Source organism: Salvelinus fontinalis, chromosome 38, assembly GCF_029448725.1.
Source record: "Salvelinus fontinalis isolate EN_2023a chromosome 38, ASM2944872v1, whole genome shotgun sequence".
Classification (NCBI taxonomy): domain Eukaryota; kingdom Metazoa; phylum Chordata; class Actinopteri; order Salmoniformes; family Salmonidae; genus Salvelinus; species Salvelinus fontinalis.
The window spans coordinates 34,582,663-34,609,019 of record NC_074702.1 but is presented as its reverse complement, the minus strand read 5'-3'; the positions used below and the strand labels follow the sequence as shown (position 1 = coordinate 34,609,019).

General features: G+C 41.7%; 1 protein-coding gene and 2 long non-coding RNA genes across 6 annotated transcripts; 1 reads left to right on the top strand and 2 right to left on the bottom strand.

The window, feature by feature from the left end:
• Positions 1 to 8,470: 8,470 nt before the first annotated feature.
• LOC129837923 (uncharacterized) lies at positions 8,471 to 10,924 on the top strand. The gene is made up of 2 exons (XR_008756783.1): positions 8,471 to 10,374; positions 10,579 to 10,924. It is a non-coding gene; the product is annotated as an uncharacterized LOC129837923 (long non-coding RNA).
• On the bottom strand, positions 10,767 to 14,176 carry LOC129837922 (uncharacterized). Its single transcript, XR_008756782.1, has 3 exons — positions 12,978 to 14,176; positions 11,229 to 11,460; positions 10,767 to 11,119 (listed from the first exon to the last, which is right to left on the bottom strand). It is a non-coding gene; the product is annotated as an uncharacterized LOC129837922 (long non-coding RNA).
• A 663-nt stretch (positions 14,177 to 14,839) lies between these two features.
• LOC129837528 (regulator of chromosome condensation-like) lies at positions 14,840 to 21,663 on the bottom strand. 4 transcript variants are annotated; one of them, XM_055903774.1, is made up of 10 exons: positions 21,557 to 21,663; positions 20,544 to 20,680; positions 20,161 to 20,348; positions 18,217 to 18,396; positions 17,655 to 17,751; positions 17,308 to 17,430; positions 17,005 to 17,151; positions 16,059 to 16,178; positions 15,752 to 15,904; positions 14,840 to 15,605 (listed from the first exon to the last, which is right to left on the bottom strand). In XM_055903774.1, exons 2-10 carry the CDS (start codon positions 20,617 to 20,619, stop codon positions 15,430 to 15,432), a joined length of 1,260 nt encoding a protein of 419 aa, XP_055759749.1. In that variant the 5' UTR covers positions 20,620 to 20,680; positions 21,557 to 21,663; the 3' UTR covers positions 14,840 to 15,429. The 4 variants fall into 4 exon arrangements, with proteins under 4 accessions (XP_055759749.1, XP_055759752.1, XP_055759750.1 ...); XM_055903777.1 differs by having other exon boundaries at positions 20,544 to 20,633; positions 21,561 to 21,662; XM_055903775.1 differs by having other exon boundaries at positions 20,544 to 20,633; positions 21,557 to 21,661.
• Positions 21,664 to 26,357: the final 4,694 nt, after the last annotated feature.

Sequence of the window (26,357 nt, the reverse complement as noted above, 5' to 3'; positions counted from 1 at the left end):
GGATCCACAGATAAAGTAAGTCCCATTAGGAGCTATCATACCATTATTGATGATATTACCAAAGGTATTGGCATAAAAAGTAATCATAGTGCCATTACTGAGAGTCAATTCAGCAGAAAGACATTCCGCAACCTTAGTACGGTTACAAGCAGATGGGTCTGTTGTCTGATCACACGTATTCTGTCCTACTTTGACAAACGCGTCCTGGTGCATTTGAGACAAGTTCCGAGAGAGTGACCTATTAAAACATAACCACCCAACAGGAGCATGTGTAATAACTAGGTAAGGTGGTTGCTGATTAGTGTCATTGGTCATTTCAAATGAAGGAAGGTACCTATCACTCCAGGACGTTAGCTCCTCCCCCAACTCATCCATATCTTTTTGAATGGACACACATCCAGGAGTATCAGGCCTCCCCCAGCACCTATCTGCAGATCCTCCAGCACCTATCTGCAGAACTAGGTACTCTCGCATGTTGATACTCAACATTCTCACCCCAATTAGTACCAATAATCACCGTATACCAATTAACATCTCTCCATATACCCAACATTTCACTCTGGTTAAAAGGAATAGCCCCTCTGGGAATTCCTGCCTTTGATGTGAATGGAGCATACGTACAAACCCAACAACTACTTTGATTGACCATAGTGGAGAGAAAGAGCTAGAAACGTATTGACGCCTCAGTGTCCCTCATTCTGCTGATGCATCTCTGTGTTGGAAATGGAACCACCACCCACACCCTGTATTAGGAGGAAACTCAAAGAAAATCATTTAAACCATCTTTCACTTGTCTGCAAGACAATAATATTCAATCGTCCTGTTGTCAAGGTAATAATTCACAAAGTCCTTTAAAAGTGACCAGCTCTTCCACACTGGTATCAGTCCCACATAGATAACTATCAGAATTATATTCTGACAGTCTGCCGGTAGTGAGGAATTCTTCCGTTCCACTGGTTGATAAGGATGTCTCTAATGAACACTTCACCGGTGATCTTGTATCTTTTCAGCTACAGTCCTTGTGTAACAGTTGTTAAAGTACTTTTTGAATTTCACCAGGTTCATATATTAATATGGCATGTTGATTTGTTATTATGCATGCCACATATATTCCAACCGATTTCATACGTACACCAACTGAGATGGGACGTAAGAGGGGGTCTGTTAGTTTACCTCCACGACATCCAGCAAACTCTGCTGCTGAGCCGGAGAGAGCTTCTTAAATTTCTGCATCAGCATTGTGTCGTTGGGGCTGCTGTCCCGTTTCCATTTTCCCTTAGACAGACCCTACTTCTCATAAGAAAAACATACTAATATGATGGAATTTAAGACTTAATACTCTGTCCACATAGAAAACCATGTAGCAGCAGTATTCAAAATGGAACTTTGGGGAAAAGTACGGAATGTATTCTTCATGATGATCATATGTTGCCAGTGACCCGAAATCCCGCAATAATGGCATTCACCAGGTTTCTCTTCTGCTGAACGAATGTTGGTTTCACTCGGAACCTGCACAACTCTGATAACAGCCGATCTATTGCGTTGATTGATGTCTCTGTCCAGTCTTGACAGCCTGTCGATGACGTCGCCGTAGTTCTCTCCCAATAAGTAGCTGTGGAAACAAAAGTTTTTCACAAATCAACATGTATGGATTGCATCAGCTGATGGGTGATTGCCCCATTTTTGGAGTAATTGAGTGCATCTTCATCTTCCATGTCGGGTAACCCACTGTGTCCAACCACCTCTGCTCTAAACATTTCTTCAAATTCAACAAACGGTTCTTTTGGTTTTTGGACACATTTAGTTCTCTCCCCCCAATTGTTTTTTTACATTGGTCAGACCCTTAAGGAAAACATGTATGCTCTTCACCCCCCACAGCTCTATATACCTTTTTTTCAAGTACGCCATGTTCACGGTTGTTTAAAACAAAGGCTAATAACTGTAACCAATTATAAGGATGTAGATTGTGGAATTTCTTATAACGCTTCAAATGGTCCCACATCTTCATACCCACATCTCGTGGATGCTTCAAAGTCTTCTTTATTCATCCAACTGTTTTGGAGATGCTGATTTATGTGTGATTAGCCACCGGAGGTTTGTCTTTACTACCTTTTACAGCCGGTGTTCTGGTTGGCCTAAGACATCGTTTGTCACCGCTGTCATAATCTGTGGACTCAAAGCCAGGCAGTGCTGACCAGATGCTTGAAACCTGATCTGCCTTGCGCAATTCAAAGTGAGGATGGAGGGAACACAGGTGGGGGACAAGTCTGACGTTTTCACCCACGAAAATGGAAGAAGTTCAAGATGACGGTCAATCACCCTCGGTCTGGGGCTCCATGCAAGATCTCACCTCGTGGGGCATCAATGATCATGAGGAAGGTGAGGGACTACACGGCAGGACCTGGTCAATGACCTGAAGAGAGCTGGGACCACAGTCTCAAAGAAAACCATTAGTAACACACTACGCCGTCATGGATTAAAATCCTGCAGCGCACGCAAGGTCCCCCTGCTCAAGCCAGCGCATGTCCAGGCCCATCTGAAGTTTGCCAATGACCATCTGGATGATCCAGAGGAGGAATGGGAGAAGGTCATGTGGGCTGATGAGACAAAAATAGAGCTTTTTGGTCTAAACTCCACTCGCCGTGTTTGGAGGAAGAAGAAGGATGAGTACAACCCCAGGAACACCATCCCAACCATGAAGCATGGAGGTGGAAACATCATTCTTTGGGGATGCTTTTCTGCAAAGGGGACAGGACGACTGCACCGTATTGAGGGGAGGATGGATGGGGCCATGTATCGCGAGATCTTGGTCAACAACCTCCTTCCCTCAATAAGAGCATTGAAGATGGGTCGTGGCTGGGTCTTCCAGCATGACAATGACCCGAAACACACAGCCAGGGCAACTAAGGAGTGGCTCCGTAAGAAGCATCTCAAGGTCCTGGAGTGGCCTAGCCAGTCTCCAGACCTGAACCCAATAGAAAATCTTTGGAGGGAGCTGAAAGTCCGTATTGCCCAGCGACAGCCCCGAAACCTGAAGGATCTGGAGAAGGTATCAGCAACCATCATTCCTGTGCTCCAATGGCACGTTGTGTTAGCTAATCCAAGTTTATCATTTTAAAATGCTAATTGATAATTAGAAAACCACTCTTCCCCTCTCCTGTGGGAGAGAGGGGGTTTGGCTATCTGTCAGCCATTGCCAGTTGATCTGGCACCTTTGATCCTCACCAAGGAGAGAGAGTCATGACAGCTCTAATGGGTTAAATGAGTGACTACTAGCTCTGCAGCCTTAAAACTTCTTATGGCTGCAAGCCCTAAGTCGGGCTCAATATGACAACAGCCAGTCCAAGTGCAGGGCGCGAAATTCAAAAGATATTTTTTAGAAATATTTAACTTTCACACATTAACAAGTCCAATACAGCAAATGAAAGATAAACATCTTGTGAATCCAGCCAACATGTCCGATTTTTTAAATGTTTTACAGCGAAAACACCACGTATATTTATGTTAGCTCACCACCAAATACAAAAAAGCACAGACATTTCTTTCACAGCACAGGTAGCTTGCACAAAACCGACCAAATAGAGATAGAATTAGTCACTAACCAAGAAACAACTTCATCAGATGACAGTCTTTTAACATGTTATACAATAAATCTATGTTTTGTTCGAAAAATGTGCATATTTAAGGTATAAATCATAGTTTTACATTGCAGCTGCAATCACAAGTAGCACCGAAGCAGCTAGAACAATTACAGCGACCAAATTGAAATACCTAAATACTCATCATAAAACATTTATGAAAAATACATGGTGTACAGCAAATGAAAGACAAACATCTTGTGAATCCAGCCAATATTTCCGACACTTTAAGTGTTTTACAGCGAAAACACAATATAGCATTATATTAGCTTACCACAATAGCCAAAAACACAACCCATTTATCAGCAGCAAAAGTTAGCGATCGCAAAAAAACTGAAAAAGATATATACTTTTTCACTAACCTGGACAAACTTCATCAGATGACAGTCCTATAACATCAGGCTATACAATACACTTATGTTTTGTTCGAAAATGTGCATATTTAGAGCTGAAATCCGTGGTTATACATTGTGAAAACGTAGCAACTATTTTCCAGAATCTCCGGATATATTTCTGACACTCACCTATTCTGACCAAATAATTAATCATAAACTTTACTAAAAAATACATGTTGTACAGCAAATTATAGATACACTAGTTCTTAATGCAATCGCCGTGTTAGAATTCTAAAAATAACTTTAGTACGACATGCAGCTTACGTTATAGCGAGACATCGCCCAAAATATGAGCGGAATATACGTCTAAACATTTTCGACAGAAATACGAAATAACATCATAAATGGGTCCTACTTTTGTTGAGATTCCATCAGAATCTTGCACAAGGGGTCCTTTGTCCAGAACAATCGTTGTTTGGTTTTAGAATGTCCTTTTTCCCTCTCGAATTAGCAACCAAAACTAGCAAAGTGGCGCGAAGCTGTCCATCGTCACCAAACGCAGAGAACAGAACACGCCAAAAACAAATCTGATAAAACTATATTGAAAAAACATACTTTCCGATGATATTGTCACATTTATCAAATAAAATCAAAGCCGGAGATAGTAGCCGTCTATAACGAAAGCTTTTCAGAAGCCAATGCTGATGTCCTACCCGCGCCTTCCTGAACAAAGGAAATTGGGGTCATGTCATTCCAAGACCTCTTTTTTGACCTCAGATCAAGCTATACACTCCATTTCTTCTCTCACTGCCTATTGACATCTAGTGGAAGGTGTATGAAGTGCATGTATACTAATAGATTTCAAGCAGATTAATAGGGAGGCCCTGGAACAGAGCCTCGATTTCAGATTTTTCCCTTTCTAACAGGAAGTTTGCTGCAAAATTAGTTCTGTTTTACTCACAGATATAATTCAAACGGTTTTAGAAACTTGAGAGTGTTTTCTATCCAATAGTAATAGAAATATGCATATTGTACGAGCAAGAATAGAGTACGAGGCCGTTTGACATGGGCACCTTTCATCCAAGCTACTCAATACTGCCCCTGCAGCCATAAGAAGTTAAGCTGCAGGTGCCTTCTTTTAATCTGCTAAACAGTAACATCAGTATTCATGATGAATCCATAGGCTGTTTGAGGTAAAATCCAATTTCAAAATCCATAAACACTGGCCCTCAGCTACTTCAAATCTCATCTACAGTAATACACAGAAGCTGAGAGCTGCTAACTTTCTCCCTGAAGGCGGCTATTGAAAATATACTGAACAAAAATAAAACGCAACATGTAAAGTGTTGGTCCCATGTTTCATGAGCTGTAATAAAAGTTTAGACATTTTCCATAAGCACAAAAAGGTTCTCAAATTGGGCACACATTTGTTTACATCCCTGTTTGTGAGCATTTCTCCTTTGCCATGATAATCCATCCACCTGAAAGGTGTGGCATATCAAGAAACTGATTAGCATGACCATTACACAGGTGCACCTTGTACTGAGGACAATTAAAGGCCACTATAAATCACAATGCTACAGGTGTCTCAAGTTCAGGGAGCGTGCAATTGGCATGCTGACTGCAGGAATGTCAACCAAAGCTGTTTTTGATTTAATGTACATTTTTCTACCATATACTGCCTCCAATGTCATTTTAGAGAATTTGGCAGTACGTCCAATTGGCCTCACAACTACAGACCACGTGTAACCCCACCAGCCCAGAACCTCCACATCTGGCTTCTTCACCTGCGGGATGGTCTGAGACGAGCCACCCGGACAGTTGATGAAACTGTGGGTTTGCACAACTGAAGAATTTCTGCACAAACTGTCAGAAACCATCTCAGGGAAGCTCATCTGCGTGCTCTTCGTCATTACCAGGGTCTTGGCCTGACTGCAGTTCGGCATCGTAACTGACTTCAGTGGCCAAATTCTCTCCTTCGATGGCCACTGGCACATTGGAGAAGTGTGCTCTTCACGGCTGAATCCCGGTTTCAACTCTACCGGCAGACAGTGTTTATGGCGTTATGTGGATAAGCGGTTTACTGATGTCAATGTTGTGAACAGAGTGCCCTATGGTGGCTGGCAGGTTATGGTATGGGCAGGCATAAGCTACGGACAACGAACACAATTGTATTTTATCGATGGCAATTTGAATGCACAGAGATACCGTGACAAGATCCTGAATTCTATTGTCGTGCCATTCATCCACCGCCATCACCTCATGTTTCAGCATGATAATTCATGGGCAAGGATCCGTACACAATTCCTGAGAGCTGAAAATGTCCCAGTTCTTCCATGGCCTGCATACTCAGACATGTCACCCATTGAATATGTTTGGGATGCTCTGGCTCGACGTGTACGACAGCGTGTTCCAGTTCCCGCCAATATCTACCGACTTCGCACAGTCATTGAAGAGGAACAACATTCCACAGGCCACAATCAACAGCCTGATCAACTTTATGCTTAGGAGATGTGTCCTGCTGCATGAGGCAGAAGGTGGTCACACCAGATACTGACTGTTTTTTTGATCCATGCCCCTACACAGATGTATTCTGTATTCCCAGTCATGTAAAATCCATAGATTGGAGCCTAATGAATTCATTTCAATTGACTGATATCCTTTTATGAACTGTAACTCAGTAAAATCTTTGAAATCGTTGCATGTTGCGTTTATTTCTGTTCAGTGCAGCTGTATGAGCTTGGCTGTACTCACACCATCAACAGGGTTCTCAACCCAGAGTGAGCAAAGCTTTCAACATCTGCAGATGGGGATAAAAAAATGTCAGTGATGCACACAGATGCATGTCATGGTTTGTCACTGATGCTGATAATGTTCAAGTATCTAGTTGATTTGCTATTAGATAAACATACTACTGTGTAACCACTGGGCAACTAACCACCCCAGTGGTTAGAGTGTTGGACTAGTAACCGAAAGGTTGCAAGATCGAATCCCTGAGCTGACAAGGTGACAATCTGTCGTTCTGCCCCTGAACAAGGCAGTTAACACAATGTTCCTAGGCAGTCATTGAAAATAAGAATTTGTTCTTAACTGACTTGCCTAGTTAAATAAAGGTACAATAAAAAATCTGGTACAGTTTCTCCCTTGACAACTGCAGGGCTGCCCCAGCCCGTATCACAAGGTGTTCCACAACGCTCAGTATTAGTTCCATTACTGTTTAGTATTTACATGCTACCCCTTGATCAGATCCTCCATCAATTTAGACTCAGATTTCACTGTTATCAAGATGACACACATCTACATCCACACAACCGAACTCTACTCTGCCACTCCCCTCTGTTGTTGACTGTCTCCGTGAAGTGAAAACTTAGATGAGCAATAACTTTTTTAAACAAAAAAAAAGGCAAACAAGACAATGCTCAAGACAATGTCAACTCAATGACAATCAACAGTTGCACCAGTCACTAAAACTCCGCAGTCAGGAACCTTGGTGTTACATTTGTTCTATACATCAGTTGGGGTCTCTATAAGCTTCAATATGAGGACCTAAACCTAGTTTGAAAGTGCATCCTTGTAGCTGTATGGTCTAATATAGTCAAAATGTTTGCTTTAGGGTAAGTTGAACCAATGGCCATTGGATGAGTTGAGCCAATGGCAAGTTGAGCAAATGTAAGTGTTTTCTTCTCAGGCATAATGCAAGGCATTATCACTGGGATATGAGGTAAAGGGGCCTATGTTAAGTGTTTAAAAAAAAAATGTTTATTAGGTGTTAAGCCGGTGTTAAGATCCTTAAAATTATTAACTTCTAACGAGTCACAAACCCGGATCCGGGATCCCCCCCATCAAAAAAGCTGACTAGCATAGCCTAGCCTAAAGCCACAGGGATATCATATAATAAAATGTTCATGAAATCACAAGTCCAAGACACCAAATGAAAGATACACATCTTGTGAAACCAGCCATCATTTCTGATTTTTAAAATGTTTTACAGGGAAGACACAATATGTATTTCTATTAGCTAACCACCATAGCAAAATACACAACTTTTTTTTCCCACCATTTTTTTCCTGCATAGGTAGCTATCACAAATTCGACCAAATAAAGATATAGTCACTAACCAAGAAACAACTTCATCAGATGACAGTCTGATAACATATTTATTGTATAGCATATGTTTTGTTCGAAAAATTTGCAAATTTCAGGTATAAATCATAGTTTTACATTGCAGCCACCATCACAACTCTCACCAAAGCAACTAGAATAACTACAGAGAGCAACGTGAATTACCTAAATACTCATCATAAAACATTTATGAAAAATACACAGCGTACAGCAAATGAAAGACAAAGATCTTGTGAATTCAGCCAATATTTCAGATTCTTTAAGTGTTTTACAGCGAAAACACAATTTAGCATTATATTAGCTTACTACAATAGCCAACCACACAGCAGCATTGATTCATGCACGTTAGCGATAGCGAATAAACCAGCAAAAGATATTACATATTTCACTAACCTTCTCAAAACTTCATCAGATGACAGTCCTATAACATCATATTACACAATACATATATTGTTTGTTCGAAAATGTGCATATTTAGCGGCACAAATCGTGGTTATACAATGAGAATAGTAGCCAAGCTGCCAACAAAATGTCGGGAGAAATCTTGGGAGAGGCACCTAATCTAATCAATAACTAATCATAAACTTGACAAAAAAATACAGGTTGGACAGCAAATGAAAGATACATTAGTTCTTAATGCAACCGCTGTGTTAGATTTTTTTAAATGAACGTTACTACGACATACAGCGTGCGTTAAAGCGAGACCGCACCGAAATTCATGGCGGAATAGTAGTGTAACATTTTTCAACAGAACAACGAATTAACATCATAAATAGTTCTTACTTTTTGATGAGCTTCCATCAGAATCTTGTGCAAGTTGTTCTTTGTCCAGAATCATCGTTGCTCGGTTGTAGATTGTCGTCTTCAACTTAGGAATTAGCAGCAAACATTAGCTATGTGGCCCAGACGTGTCCAACTCTTCATAACGCAGCACAAAGAAAATTCAGAAAATCGCAATATACTGATATAAACTGATATAACTCGGTTTAAAATTATTATTTCCCTTTTTACCTGGCACACTGCCTGCCCTCCAGGACACCTACAGCATCTGATGTTACAGAAAGGCCAAAAAGATCATCAAGGACATCAACCACCCGAGCCACGGCCTGTTCACCCCTCTATCATCCAGAAAGCAAGATCAGTACAGGTGCATCAAAGCTGGGACCGAGAGACTGAAAAACAGCTTCTATCTCAAGGCCATCAGACTGTTAAATAGCCATCACTAGCCGGCTACCACCCGGCTACTCAACCCTGCACCTTAGAGGCTGCTGCCTAATGTACATAGACATGGAACACTAGTCACTTTAATAATGTTTACATGCTGCTTTACTCATCTCATTATGTATATACTTTATTCTATTCTACTGTATTTAGTCAATGCCACTCTGCCATTGCTCGTCCTAATATTTCTATATTTCTTAATTCCATTCTTTTACTTTTAGATTTGTGTATTGTTGGGAATTGTTAAGATACTACTGCCCTGTTGGAGCTAGAAACACAAGCATTTTGCTACACCCGCAATAACAACTGCTAAATATGTGACCAATAAAATTTGATTTATCAGCAGGAACATGGAGCACTCCATGCCAGTAAGTCATGATATTTTTTTCCCTATAGATTGCACTAAACTATTTCAAAAGCTAATACTGCACTCATATAAGAAGTGGAGAAGCCCTATGCATCATACAATAGTCTACTCCTGGAGTAACTCCCTGTCAGTGTCACACCCTGATGTTTCACCTGTCTTTGTGATTGTCTCCACCCCCTCTAGGTGTCACCCATCTTCCCTGTGTATTTATACCGGTGTTCTCGGTTTGTCTGTTGCCAGTTTGTCAAGTCAACCAGCATTTTTTTGCATCAGCTCCTGCTTTTCCCCAGTCTCTTTTCTCATCCTCCTGGTTTTGACCCTTGCCTGTCATGACCCTGAGCCCGCTCGCCGGACCACTCTGCCGGCCCCTGAGCCTGCCTGCCATCTTTTACCTTTGCCCCGTTTCTGGATTACCAACCTCTGCCAGACCTGAGCCTGCCTGTCGTCCTGTACCTTTGCCCCCGTTGAAGTAACAATGTTTATTACAGCAACACGGTCTGCATCTGGGTCTTACCTTTATCCTGATCGTCAGAGACTGTGATTAGAGGGTTAGGGAGGAGGCCCTGGGCCAGTGGTAGGTCAGGGGTGAGGGCTCTTTCTTTCAAGCACACTCACTACCTCTTTCCGTCTCTCTCAAGGACCTCCAGAGCCTTCTGACCGACTACCTGCGATCTCTCCAGAGCACAGAGATGTAAGCTCCACTCATAATAGTATACTTGATGCACTATGTAAACCTCCTTCACTATGGCAGTCTTCTTGTGTGATGCTAGCATATTATCCAGGGCCAATGGTCAGATTGGATTTACTGTACTCACTCCAACTCATGCTCTCAACCCTGTAAAAATCAACCAGACTTTTATCAAAACTAACCTGTGTCCATCCCCCTTTCCTCTAGATGAGTATGCTGGGCTATGGAACTCTAGAGCAGCACGTACAAAAACGTGCCACCCTGTTGTCAGCTATCCAAAGACTTCCAATGGCCACATTTTGTGGATGACCAAATGCAATACAGTTTTGTATAAACAATTAATTTTTTTATTGTAAGATTACAAAACTACTTTTTCATAGCATGTTGGTCTTCAATTTGTACTAACTTTTGTGATAAGTTAAACATCAAGACAAATCCACGTAGAGCTTGAGATTTAAAGTGAACACATTTTTAATAATCTCTCTCATACAGGTGTCTCAACTAAAATATATATCTCAAACAAGATTAAAGAATGGGACAAAGTAAATATAAATCAGTGCTGGCGTCCGTAGCAGTTTATATGAGTTTGAGTGGGTTCCGTACTATACATGTTGACAGAATGGCTGCGAGACTGTTGCTGTACTCCCAGGTAAGGCCCTTGCTTCCAGAACCACTGAAGACCCCAATATTCAGTCAGGAAGCTTGAAGATGCGTTACCATCCAAGCCCATTTCACAGCATGCAGTGGCCTGATAAGGAGATGACAATAAATGCATTATGTACCTTTCATCACCAAAGCTTGATATGGAAATTAACATACAAAGATTAAGTTCATGAACTTTGACTGTAGTACTGTACCTCTGGGGTCGTGTGGTGAAAGACTGTTGTGCAAGGTATTGGGCAACAGCTTTCTTCCCGGGCCTGTATTCACAAAGCGTCTTCAGAGTAGGAACAGTGATCTAGGACCAGCTCCCCTTACATAAAAGGCAAAACTGATCCTAAAATCAGTACTCCTACTCTGAGATGCTTCGTGAATACGGGCCCTGATCAGTCTGCATGCTGCTTTCTAGTGATCCAACTCCCTCTTCATCTGAAATGTAACACCACCAAAAACACGAATAAGTCAATAACTTAGATAACTAATGAAACACTAATGTAAATGTGCACAAGCCTACTCAGCCAAATTATACCAAAACCACAGCCTATTTGCAGTGAACTTGTGCATATTTTCAGTCACCAGTGCATCAAAAAAACAGGCAGGGGAACGAAGAAGTTTGACCAAAGTCTTCACAACAGTATACTTAACAAAAATATAAACACAACATGTAAAGTGTTGGTCCCATGTTTCATGAGCTGAAATAAAAGATCCCAGAAATGTTCCATACACACGAAAAGCTTATTTCTCTAAAGTTTTGTGCACGATTTTACATCCACGTTAGTGAGAATTTTGCCTTTGCCAAGATAATCCATCCACCTGACAGGTGTGGCATATCAAGAAGCTGATCGTCTGAAATCAACCACCCGGACAGCTGATGAAACTGGGTTTGCACAAAAAAAAATCTGTACGAACTGTCAGAAACCGTCTCAGGAAAGCTCAGCAGCGTGCTCGTCATCTTCACTAGGGTCTTGACCGGACTGCATTTTGGCATCGTTACTGACTTAAGTAGGAAAATGCTCACCTTCGATGGCCACTGGCACGCTGGAGAGGTGTACTCTTCATGGATGAATTCCGGATTTAACTGTACCGGGCAGATAGTGTGTATGGCTCGTGGCATTTTAAGATACCGTGACGAGATCCTGAGGCCCACTGCCGTGCCATTAATTCGCTCCCATCACATGTTTCAGCATGACAATGCATGGCCCCATGTCGCAAGGATTTGTACACAATTCCTGGAAGCTCAAAATGTCACAGTTCTTCCATGGCCTGCATACTCACCAAATATGTCACCCATTGAGCACGTTTGGAATGCTCTGGATCAACATGTACGACAGCGTGTTCCTGTTCCCGCCAATATCCAGCAACCTCGCACAGCCATTAGAGAGTAGTGGGACCACATTCCACAATCAACAGCCTGATCAACTCTATGCGAAGGAGATGTGTCGCGCAGCATGAGGCAAATGGTGGTCACACAAGATACTGACTGGTTTTCTAATCCAACCCCCTAGATTTTTTAAAAGGTATCTGTGATAACAGATGCATGTCTGTATTCCCAGTCATGTGAAATCCATAGATTAGGGCCCAATGAATTCATTTCAATTGACTGATTTTCTTATTAACTGTAACTCAGTAAAATCTTTGAAAATTGTGCATGTTGTGTTTATATTTTTGTTCAGTGTAGGTATTATAGCTAGCAAATATTATTTTCTTGCAACATTAGCCAACTTTCTCCCAGCAATTTCAATCTAGCTAGCGGCATTTTTTTAATCAACTTTACCAATCAGATGGATAGTTTAGCAAATATAGCTATTAGTTTTCCCATCGCATTTAAAGCTGCCTGATACAGCTTGCCAGTGAAGTAGGATGAATAAGTCAGAAGCCAGCTAGCAATTTCAATTTCAGGCCTTTTACCAACAAAAATCATGTACAAGTATAAAATAGACAATTACCTTCAAGCAGATCATGTTCGTTTTATATTAGGACTTCAGGCCGAGGAGTAATAGCCACTTGTTTGTAGAACTAGCATCTTCACCAGATGTTGTCCACATTCAGCTCGTTTTCACTTAATGAGCGTCACACGCAAAATCACATGCATGCACTTGAGGGGGCGTTTACTACCCTTCTCAGTTCTTTCTTTGGCAGCCAGGGCAAATGTTTTTGCCATCTACAATTGGTGTATAATCTATTTATATTGGCAAATTTAACTTGCAACATGGCCTTAATAAGGCAACAAAGTCAGATTGCAACGCTAACATGCTTGGTCAACGGCATACATAAAGGCCATGATAATTCTTTGAGGCAATATTGCCGAGCAACAGAGCTCGCCAGCTTTGAGTCCTACAACCCGGAAATGAGTTACCTCTGGTTCGCTCAGCCATCCCTATGAGCAAAATTAATGGCGAAAGAATAGTGGAGGTGACGTTTTGATAACCATTTAAAGCGCTCTCGGACAAGGTGACTTTTATCAATATATTCGGCTGTATTTACTCTACTTTTATGCTAATTAGCATTTTCGAATCAAACATCATGCAAAACCACAAATCTCTGAAAGCTCCTGCACGCCATCTCTAGCGGACACCTTTGCTAACAATTATTGTGTCAATTTAAAACTTGCACAAGACAGATCACAGAATTGTCCATTTAAATAATTGTTTCCACATTTATTCATTACTACATTTATCTAACATTAGATAGTTAATACAGAGATTCTTACCTTTGCCTCGATTCGACAGTCTCGTTTTGTGGGGGTAAATACAGGGCAAATATGGATAAAAGTAAGATTTACACGGTTATCAAAACGTCATGCCAGGGTATGCCTACACAAAATCCAGCCATTATTTTAAGTGTTTCCAAAATCACCTATGGGAAAAATGAATGGTGGAAAAACAATTGGAAGAATTTCCCTGTTTGACCACTAGGTTTTATGGGTATTATGACATACTGTGCTACTCTATAGGGTTTTGGAATAAATGCAGCAAATAATGTCTGAAGTTAACACAAGCTTAGAGATCTTGAGGGAGTGTACAATTGGCATGCTGCCTGCAGGAATGTCCACCAGAGCTGTTGCCAAAGAATTGAATGCCTTCAACATCGCTTTAGAGAATTAGGCAGTACGTCCAACCGGCCAAACAACCGCAGACTGCGTGTAACTACGCCAGTCCAGGAACTCCTCATCAGGTTTCTTCACCTTCCGGATCGTCTGGGGGGGGGGGGGGGGGGGGGGGTAAATTCAGTCAATTGACTGATTTCCTTATTAACTGTTTTATTTAACTAGGCAAGTAAGTTATTAAGAACACATTCTTATTTACAATGGCGGCCTACCCCGGGAAGACGCTGGGCCAATTGTGATACAGCCTGGAATCGAACCAGGGTCTGTAGTGACACCTCTAAGCACTGAGCTGCAGCGTCTTAGACCGCTGCGTCACTCGGGAGCCAACTGTAACTCTGTAAAATCGTTGCATTTATAAGAGGTTCTTTAGCATTTCAAAGCTTTGAGAAACATACTTCATGAGTCATTAGTCAGATGAACGCCATTACAAAAATCCAAGGACACAATTCCCTTCTCACTAGCACAAAGGCGGCCTGTGGTTTTGATCTATGCCACAGAACAATCATTTGCAACTTCAAGTGATATTAATTTACACTGTCTGCCTTATAGAAATATATGTTGACGGACTGATAAATGTGTGGCTGTCTTACTCAAGTCATCACTATGGCCATCTGTTATTGGGTCATCAATGTACTGTATTACCAGCGACAATCCCTGTACAAAGTTTGCCATTGCAGTGTGCAAAAAAATAAATAATAATAATTCCAAACAGTAAAATTGTACTTTATTTCCGAGTTGGACCAGCAAATAATTGTGCAAGGGGGTACAGTGAACAGCTGTCTCAACTACATGGTTCAAGACACCTTAGGCCAGACTTTCAACTGAAAGGACCTTGCTGACAAGAAATACTAGTACTCATCTTACTGATGCCGCTGGGGGGGGGGGGGGGTTATTGCTTGGAACAAAAATTGGAATCTTAAAAGGCTGTGACTTGGGATTTCATTAAAAGGCTCGTCCACTATTTTCCCCACACACATACTGGCATCCTAAAGATTGTCATAAAAAAATAACTAAGCAAACTAGATTTTTTAAAAGTGTTTCTCTTGCTTAATGATCATGATCTACTGAACCACATCCAAATACATTAGGGGATTTTTGCACTGAGTGGGAGATTGAGCCCTCTAACAGACTAGTCAGTCTCACCCCTGCCCCATCACGTTCCCTCCACGGCTTACCTGGCTCTGCACAGGAAGGCACATTCATCCACAAACCCCTCCCCCACATGTAGGTATTTAACACAAATCCCTCTGGTGCAGACCAACAAGGTCAACCTTCCCCTGCCTGAAGATACATCAACTCTCCAGCTTGTCTTTGACCAGCAGGACTGTGTGCTGCCCGCCGCTGGCCACCATCAGTACTATGCGGTTCTCCAGCTGCTTGCCCGTCATCTCTACAGGGCTCCATTCGTCATTCTCCTCACCTGTGCCAAGCTGGAGGTTAGTGCCCATACCCCAGGCATACACAGACCCTGCAATAAATACACACATCAGTGGACCATATACACAATGGCCTTGGAGTCATTCCTATCACAATTACACACAATAATGTAGACATGCACAACATCAGCAGATTATTATTTTTTATAAACCAGAAATACACTAGCTATGACCTCACCTTGTTTGGTGACAGCGTAGCTGACCGATGCCCCACATGCCACCACCTGGGCTACATCCAGTCCTTCCACAGGCGTGGGTTCGCTCTTCTCCTCTGCCCCCTGGCCCAGACCCAGACGCCCATACTCTGCCCGGCCCAGGCTGTACACCTTCCCTATAAGAGGACAGAGAAAGGAGACATCTCTGTATCCTGTACCTTCCCAATTTGTGCTGCACTATGCAGTTGACAGATTCTTGAACAGTCCAAGTTCTGACATTTTAAACGCTCTTGATCAGATCAACTAAAATATGGGCCCCGACGCACTTACCGGCAGAGTCGAGGCAAACTGTGTGGTGCTGTCCCCCTGAGAAGCCAATCCAGTTAATGGTGGAGTTTTTGAAGGTGGTAAGTTTTATTGGAACGAAGCATGTGTTGATGAGTTTGGTCCCTGAAAACATTAGTACAGAGGTCTATGGTCAATGGGTACTGTGTGACTCTCCAACACACCCAACTGCAATTCTAGAGCAGATCAGAGACTCAGTGTGCATAAATAACCAGGTTTCCAGCCAACCTTTCTATGTCAGATAAAAAAAAATGTTGCTGGAAATGCCTTTATGCGCATTTATTGACAACCACCATAAAGTAAAAATGTTCATATTTCTTTATGCAGATTACTCAAATTTCTTTTTTCTTCTTTCCTTTAAATTTGACCCCCTTTTCATGGTATCCAATTGCTAGTAATTACTGTCTCATCGCTACAACTCCCGTACGGGCTCGGGAGAGACGAAGGTCGAAAGAAACACAACCCAACCAAGCCGCACTGCTTCTTAACACAGCGCGCCTCCAACCCGGAAGCCAGCCGCACCAATGTGTTGGAGGAAACACCGTGCACCTGGCTCCCTTGGTTAGCGCGCACTGCGCCCGGCCCTCTACCGGAGTCGCTGGTGCGCGATGAGACAAGGATATCCCTACCGGCCAAACCCTCCCTAACCCGGACGACGCTTCGCCCCACGGACCTCCCGGTCGCGGCCAGCTGCGACAGAGCCTGGGCGTGAACCCAGAGTCTCTGGTGGCGCAGCTAGTGCTGTGATGCGATGCAGTGCCCTAGACCACTGCGCCACCCAGGAGGCCCCGTTTTCTCAATTTTCACATAAATCTGTTGCCAATTGGATGGAAACCTAGCTATAGTTGATGAATTAAGCTCAAATTGGAGGATAAACCAAGTTCTACAGTATTTCTAAAGGTTGTCGAATACATTTTTATCTTATGCTCACCAAGCTGATGGTAGTTTGACAGTCCAAATCCATAGACGTGGCCTTCTTTTGACACAGCAATGGTCATATAAGCCCCACAGAAGGCATCTGTGAAGTGAACTTTGCCCCTAGACTGGACCTTCACAATCTGAGGTATCAGCAACCGCACTATAATCATACAGAAACACATGTCCTGACTGTCACCCATAGCAGTCAAAACAGAGAATAGTGGTACAGATATCCATTCATCATATGAGTGCTCACACCCAAACTACAGCTGAATGAATACAGTGTCAGAGGTAAATGGTTTCAGTTGGTACATACACAGCCCTTTCCTGCCCCCTCGGTTGGCAAAGAGCTCTGGCACCCTTCCCAGCTGCCCCTGCTCTCCGCAGCCTGATGTGTAGAGGTCACCGCTTGCGGTCAGCATCACCAAGTGGTCATTACCTGGGGGTCAGAGGTCACGAATATGGTCTTATAACCAGGGCAGCATTGAGCAAGAAAAGATATGGTAGAAAGCTCAGATGTAGTACAAACATGCCTCTGACCCGCAGAAGGAATCACGTCAGTTCTAATCATTATATTTTTATTGAACGTGGTCCAGACCTCTGGGCAAGCAGAACTTAAGCAGAGAACCCATAAAGGTTAGGGACAGAGCCCCCATTTCTCACCTGATGCTATTTTCATCACAGGCCCTTTCATGGGGACCTTGACAGGCACAGTAACCTTCTTCATAGGCTCTAGTAGACCAATGACTCCGCTGTTATCCTAATGCAAATGGGACAATGTGTGAAATGTGAGAATAGCAGGTTCTCTGACTTTGATATATGATAGAGATGGCATATGCTGCTGCTACTGTTTATTATCAGTTACTTTATTCCTAGTTATACAGTGCATGTACATATCTACCTCGCACCCCTGCACATCGACTCAGTATAGGTACTCTGTGTATATATATATATATATCATTACTCATTGTGTATTTATTACATGTATTAATTTCTATTATTTTTACATTTTCTTTCTCTGCATTGTTGAGAAAAGCCCATAAGCATTTAACTGTTAGTCCACACCTGTTTACGAAGCATGTCACAAATAAAATTGTATTGCATTTGATTAGTTAAAAGGCAGATGCAATGCAAGTCAATGGAAAATCTATTTAAGATTATTTGAGTAACAGAATGGTGCATAAACAGTTTCCAGGGTGTTTGACAGCGGTTAAACCCTACTCACCCTGAAAGAGCCCCAGATGTATACTGCACCGTCCTCTGTGAGTGCAGCTGTGTGACTGTCCCCAGCGGACACCTGAACCACCCTCTCGTCCAGGGACACCTTTCCTGGCACCATCTCAGAGCCCTCCTCTGTAGTCTCTCGACCCAGAGCACCCTCGTCATTGCAGCCAAACGTGTAGATCTACACCAGTGACAAGCATCTTGTTACTAAGCAAAGTCATATATGCTTAAGATACGGTTTCTCAGTCCCGGGTTAATCTTAGTCCAGGGTGTATATTCACAAAGTGTCTCCCAAGTAGGAGTGCTGATCTAGGATCAGTTTTGCCTTTTAAATAAGATCTAGATCAGCACACTTACTATGAGCCAGTGTTCATTTTCACAGCTATTTTAGATTTAGCCATCAGGCGGTTTAGTAATTTCCTCTTTCGTAGTTTGTCACATTTCCCTCTACATTTTCCTCCATAAACAAATTTATATTTACCCCCAATAGTGTTCACATTAAGATAGGCCTATTTGGACAAGGCTACAATTCCCACATAGTTGGCAACATTGCTTGTAGCAGATTGTAAAAAAGTCAGACATTATTTATCATATAGGCTACAAAGCCTTGGCTACCAGTAAAAGAATTTGGGCCCATACAGCTCAGATCTTCTCCCCATCATAACCTCGTGATGTGGGTAAACAGTGATCCCCCCCCCCCCCCTTTTTATTTATTACTTTTTGTTTTTAAATGGGAGAACCTGAGCATTCCAACAATGCCAAAATTATTAATTTACTCCTAATATTTCAACAAATTGCCTTAATATTTCCAATCAGATAAAAGCAAAAGCACTCGCATTTCCCTCACGCGAGAGCATCAGCAGATGAATAAACAGCGCACATGGTAATAGAGCTTCTGATGTGATCAAAGCAAAAATAGCCTATATGTAAGAGAGAGTAAACAACGTTATTGGTTCTAGTTGAGGTTAGTTACAATTGAAGTGTCCTGGCTGCACATCAGTTCAAAAGAGAAGTGACTGGAGTGACCTAGTAGCTGTGTGTGTGTGGTAGAGCCAGACAGATCAGCTTAATCAACCACTGCAACTGAAAGACCACTGAGAGGATCACATTATATTCCACAAAGGCATGTATGCTTATGGGACACAAACGTCTCAAAAGGAGCTTCATGTGAAATGATGTCAATTAGTATCACATGGAACTCTCGTCTCTTCACATTTGTCAACTAAAATGAAAAAACATTTTTAATCGTTATCGTTTTCTTCAGGGCATTTCAACTCATTATCGTCATTTGTTTGCGTCAGGAAAAAGTAATAGACAAGTATTTTTCATAATTGTTGATGAAATAAAAGCTCTGAGCCAATTCATGAATACAGGGCCTGAACTTAGAAGCATTTCCAATAGATACTCAATTGAGCCTTTTCCCCCCCACCTTAATTTAACCAGGTAGGCCAGTTGAGAACAAGTTCTCATTTACAACTACAACCTGGCCAAGATAAAGCAAAGCGACAAAAACAGAATTAAACATGGGAACAAACATACAGTCAATAACATCTGTATACAGTGTGTGCAAATGAAGTAAGGAGGTAAGGCAATAAATAGGCCAAGTGGCAAAGTAATTACAGTTTAGCAATTGACACGAGTGATATGTGCAAATGAGGATGTGCAAGTAGAAATACTGGTGTGCAAAAGAGCAGAAAAACAAAAACAAATATGGGATGAGATGGGTAGTTGGTTGGATGGGTTATTTACAGATGGGCTGTGTACAGCTGCAGCGATCGGTAACCCGCTCTGACAGCTGATGCTTAAAGTTAGTGAGGGAGATAAGTCTCCAACTTCAGTGATTAAAAAAAAAAAAAAAAAGACCAGTAGCATGGTTAATCTGGATTTATGAAATTGGATGCTGTATCTTGAGACAGTTGAAGTTGGATCTGCTGCCTTCACTCACATTTCCAGTGTCACTGAGACAGACTGTGTGCATGCCCCCCGCCGCCACCTGCACCACACCCTCAGGCAGGGTCACCAGGGCCGGCCTCTTCCTCTCCATGATGTCCTCTCCCAGACCCAGCTGTCCTACGTCCCCTTGGCCCAGCACTAGAACCAGACCCTTATCCTTCCCATGGCTGCTGTGGGAAACTGACACCAACAGTATTATTTAATCCAAACTGTAGTATCTTTATGGAAATTACGCAAATAACAAGCACAGTGTTTTGATGATTCTATTTCAAAGGACTCATACTAGGGGAGTGTTCAAGTAGGCAGCTTGACAACGAGATTGAACATTAACAATAGACTTCATATTGGCTTAATGGAGTCAAGTCAGTGGCTTACCTTTAACTTTCTTAGGATCCTTTACTTCCTCTGGTTTACTTTCCTTCGGTCTCTTCAGAGCCTTCTTTGCAGGCATGGCTACAACAGACCCTGCACAAAACACAACTCGTGTGAGAAGATTTGAGGGGGAAACAAGCCTGTAGGAACAGAAAATGAAGACTGCATTTAATATAGCAAATAATTGTTTTAGGAAGGTTATTAGAGGAAGCACAATTCTAGATAACAGTACCAATAATATTGCTGCAGTAGGATATCAGCTACAAAGTCAAATGTGACCTATGGAAGAGGGCTGTGTGATTTTGGACTTGGAACAGATGTCAGGAATTGGCTATTATTCAGTCAACGGCTAGCCTAACCAATGCGGACAGCTGTTGCACAAGATGTACGTGCAGCGAGACTTGGACAAGAGTGGTATGCAACGTTACGACCGACAGGCGCAAACAATATAGCTACTTGTTCCTGGCTGCAAACAACCATCCTGTTAACTTTAGCCATGTGGTTGATACACTTCCCAGGGACATGGTGATGGCTATAGCTAGTACTGCCATCAATTGTCGGTACATTTGTTAGACTGGTGTATATTGTTATAGTAAATACAGAACTTAGTCACCTTGGTCAGCTAGCTTGTTAGCTAGAACTAAGCTAATGTTAGCATACAAGCGACTGTGGTTGCAATGAAAACGTTAGCCAGCTAACGTTAGCTAGCTAAGTTAACAGTTGGCAATTGAGTTTGTTTAAACCAGAAAGTGTGCTAACGTGTTCGCTATTTTACCAACACAAAGCTGACGCTAACTAGCTACACTTTAAACGGGAAGGTTAGGCTTATCTAACATTGCCAAAATGAGTTGGCTAACGTTATCTGAAAGTTAGCTTGCTAGCTGATTCATTGGTACATGGATGAAAATATACCGCTAAACGAATCCAAAAGAACTAAACAGCTCGTGGTTATATTAAGATAACTCGTATATTCCGTTTTCACCAAGGGAAAAATATTAAATACCGACATAACTTACTTGCCTGTACCGTGGATCACTTTGGTAGCTGACAGAGATGTAGCCACGCTGGTTCAGTGTGCGTGTTACGGTAGGCTATCCCAGTCGGCAACTGTTCTACACAGACCACGCGCCCTCAATTTTTAAAGAGACAGTGGCCGTGTTAGAAATCTGTCTTGCCAATTACTGCACACCGTATGAACTATTTAGAACGTACTGTTTAGTAAAAACGAAAACAGTCTTAACGTATGCATCAAATTCTATAGGTAGACTTGACAGAAATAGTAGCAAAAGTTAAATATTGAACTTTCACACATATCAACTAAAACAGTTTGACTTGCAGAATCGATTATGTCAGTCTGATCAAGGCGTTAAAGCTGCACTATACAGAAATCGCAGCCGCCATTACCTGGTTGCTAAAATTCAAATAGTTCTAATACGTTTATGTGACAAAACAAGCACTTAAGTTTAGTTTTTGCTTCTTTTACTTTGAGTTTTGTACATCAGCTTCAAACAGCTGAAAATACAATATTTTTTGTTATGGAAAATATTTCACAGAGGTTTAGCTGGTACAATGATTCTCTATACTAAACTTAACGAGAAGCATAGAAATAGCGCACATAAAACAGATTTACCGCTTCTTAGACTTGCTTTGAATGAGAATGACAGATCTATAACTCATATTTCTATGTGAATTTGGACGTTTGCCCCAAAAGTTACAGATTGCAGCTCCTTTTCTTTCCTAGACTAATTTCCTTCTTTCTTAGCGTCCTTTCATTTCCTCTTTTCCTAACTTCCTTTCCTTCTTCCATTCCTTTCCTCTCTACTGTGCGTTGTTGATACCTGCCACAAAATAAAGGAAACACTTGAGTAAATGAGGGATACAAAGTATATTGAAAACAGGTGCTTCTCTTAAGGTAGCTAGGAAAGGAAAGGAAGCTAGGAAAGGAGAAATAAAGAGAGTTAGGAAAGGGAGCGAGAAAAGGAATCTAGGAAAGAAAAGGAAGAAGGAAAGGAAGCTAGCAAAGGTAGATAGGGATGGAGGTGAGGAAAGGGATGTAGGGAAAGAAAGGAAGCAAGGAAAGGAGGAAAGGAAGCTAGGACAGGAAAGAAAGGAGGAAAATAAAGGGAGTTAGGGAAGGGAGCGAGGAATGGAGAAAAGGAATTTAAGAAAGAAAATTAGGAAAGGAAAGGAAGAAGGAAAGGAAGCTAGGAAAAGAGGAAAGGAGCTAGGAAAGGTAAGGAGATGAGAATAGGGAAGGGGGTGAGAATATTTAGGTTGGGAAGGAAAGGAAGCTAGGGAAGGAAAGGAAGCTAGGAAAGGAAAGAAAGCTAGGAAATTAGAAAAAGAAAGGGATATAGAAAAGGAGAGAGGAAAGGAATCTAAGAAAGAAAATGAGGAGTACACATGTATGTGGTAGGGATTAAGGATCTAAACCTAGGCCAGCTAGTGACTAAGCCTACACGGCCTAACCATAAAGATCCTTCAAAGTCAACTCTGATTGATTCTATTTTAACGAATACCTCTGAGAAATATGTTTCTACTGGTGTCTTCGCCCCAAGATATTAGTGACCATTGCCAAGATGTGTGTGTTAATACAAAAATATAAGCCTTGTGTCATCACAGACTAATTTTAAAAACTTCCGTGAACAGGCTTTTTTACACAATCTTTATTTTAGTGACCTTGATTGTAATTTCAGCTGTCCCTGAACCAGATTTAGCTTTGAGCCTCGTCAATACTATTGTTGAAAATCATAATCCCTTAAAAACAAATTAAGGGTTAAAGGTAGATCGAAAGAACACAAGCTTAGGCCCAGACTGGCAAGCTTTTAAGCAACTGAGGCATAGCCGCGGGAAGTAGGGGTGCTGACTGTGCTGCAGCACCCCCTAAAAAACAATACACTGTACTAGCTATATTGATAAATGCTATATTTTATGCAAGAAAAAGTGTGAACCCTTTAGAAATACATGGATTTCTGCATAAATTGGTCATAAAATTTGATGTGAGCTTCATCTAGGTCACAACAATAGACAAACACATTCTGCTTAAACTAATGACACAAACAACTGGCAACAGGGATCCTCAAATCAATCAAGAGGTGTCAGAGTAGGTTTAAATAGCTATAATCTCAGCTAAAATCAGACACATTTACACACATTGGCTTAAACAGTAAAATCAGATTAGATTCTGGGGTATAATGGTCTTGGTGTGGATTGCTTTTACCGAGTCTTGAAGCAGCTACAGCCGTGTTTGAGCGTTATAGGACGGACTGATAATACTTAATACTCGAAAGAAAAAGATGTAAGCAGGCCTTACACATGGGCAGGCTTTAAGCGACAAAAAAATACTATTTCGATATCCGAATGTTTAAGCATAGTAGTGGTCATTCAGCTGATCACACATCCAAAGTCCATTTGCCAGACATAAGGTTTCATTCTCCTGAGAAATGACAGGAAAGCTATTGTACATGAGTTAAAACAACCAGTTCTGCCTGAAAAATCATGTCTTTATTGAACACACCGTGAAAACATTCACAGTGCAGGGTGGAAAAAGTATGTGAACCCTTGGATTTAATAACTGGTTGACCCTCCTTTGGCAGCAATAACCTCAACCAAACATTTTCTGTAGTTGCAGATCAGACCTGCACAACAGTCAGGAGGAATTTTAAAGAGAACCATCCTCTTTACAAAACTGTTTCAGTTCAGCAATATTCTTGGGATGTCTTGTGTGAACTACTCTCTTGAGGTCATGCCACAGCATCTCAATCGGGTTGAGGTCAGGACTCTGACTGGCCCACTCCAGAAGGCATATTTTCTTTTGTTGAAGCCATTCTGTTGTTGATTTACTTCTGTGTTTTGGATCGTTGTCCTGTTGCATCACCCGACTTCTGTTGAGCTTCAATTGGTGGACAGATAGCCTAACATTCTTCTGCAAAATGTCTTGATAAACTTGGGAATTCATTTTTTCGTCAATGATAGCAAGCTGTCCAGGCCCAGAGGAAGCAAAGCAGCCCCAAACCATGATGCTCCATCCACCATACTTTACAGTTGGGATGATGTTTTGATGTTGGTGTGCTATGCTTTTTTTTCTCCACACATAGTGTTCCTTCCAAACAACTCAACTGTAGTTTCACTGTCCACAGAATAATTAGCCAGTAGCGCTGTGGAACATCCAGTTCCACTTTTGCAAACTTCAGACGTGCAGCAATGTTTTTTTGTTGACAGAAGTGGCTTCTTCCGTGGTGCCCCACTATGAACACCATTCTTGTTTAGTGTTTTGCGTATCATAGACTCGTCAACAGAGATGTTAGCATGTTCCAGAGATTTCTGGAGCTGACACTTTAGGATTCTTCTTAACCTCATTGAGCATTCTGCGCTGTGCTCTTGCAGTCATCTTTGGAGGACGGTCACTCCTAAGGAGAGTAGCAACAGTGCTGAACTTTCTCCATTTATAGACAATTTGTCTTACTGTGGACTGATGAACATCAAGGCTTTAAGATGTATTTTTGTAACCCTTTCTATATTTATGCAAGTAAACTCCTGAGATCTCTTTTGTTTGAGGCATGGTTCACATCAGGCAATGCTTCTTGTGAATAGCAAACTCAAATTTTGTGAGTGTTTTCTATAGGGCAAGGCAGCTCTAACCAACATCTCCAATCTCGTCTCATTGATTGGACTCCAGGTTAGCTGACTCCTATCTCCAATTAGCTTTTGGAGATGTCATTAGCCTAGGGGTTCACATACTTTTCCCAACCTACACTGTGAATGTTTAAATGATGTATTCAATATAGACAATAAAAATACAATAATTTGTGTGTTATTAGTTTAAGCACACTATGTTTGTTTATTGTTGACCAATTTATGCAGAAATTCAGGTAATTCAAAAGTGTTCACATACTTTTTCTTGCCACTGTATATTATTCTTTTTTTTTCTTCTTTTTTTAAAACGAAAGTAGTGCATTGGGCCTTTCTAGTATTAGCGTACCAATATAGACTTCTGTAAGGTGGGCAACAACGCTGGCCGCCCAAAAATTCAGCATCTCAGCTTTGGCAAAAAAGGTAGTTGTATAATTTTTTTTATTTCACCTTTATTTAACCAGTAGGCCAGTTGAGAACAAGTTCTCATTTACAACTGCGACCTGGCCAAAATAAAGCAAAGCAGTGCAACAAAAACAACAACACAGAGTTACACGTAAACAAATGTACAGTCAATAACACAAAATAAAAGAAAAATAGAAACATCTATGTACAGTGTGTACAAATGTAGAAGAGTAGGGAGGTAGGAAATAAATATGACCTAAAGGCGAAAATAATTACAATTTTGCATTAACACTGGAGTGATAGATGTGCAGATGATGATGTGCAAGTAGAGATACTGGGGTGCAAGAGGGTAAGTAATAATATGGGGATGAGGTAGTCGGGTATGCTATTTACAGATTGGCTGTGTACAGGTATAGTGACCGGTAAGCTGCTCAGACAGCTGATGCTTAAAGTTAGTGAGGGAGTTATTAGACTCCAGCTTCAAAGATTTTTGCAATTTGTTCCAGTCATTGGCAGCAGAGAACTGGAAGGAAAGGCGGCCAAAGGAAGTGTTGGCTTTGGGGATGACTAGTGCAATATACCTGCTGGAGCGGGTGCTATGGGTGGGTGTTGCTATGGTGACCAGTGAACTGAGATAAGGCGGGGCTTTACCTAGCAAAGACTTATAGATGACCTGGAGCCAGTGGGTTTGGCGACGGATAAGTAGTGATGCTGGCCAGTCAACGAAAGCATACAGGTCGCAGTGGTGGGTAGTATATGGGGCTTTGGTGATAAAACGCA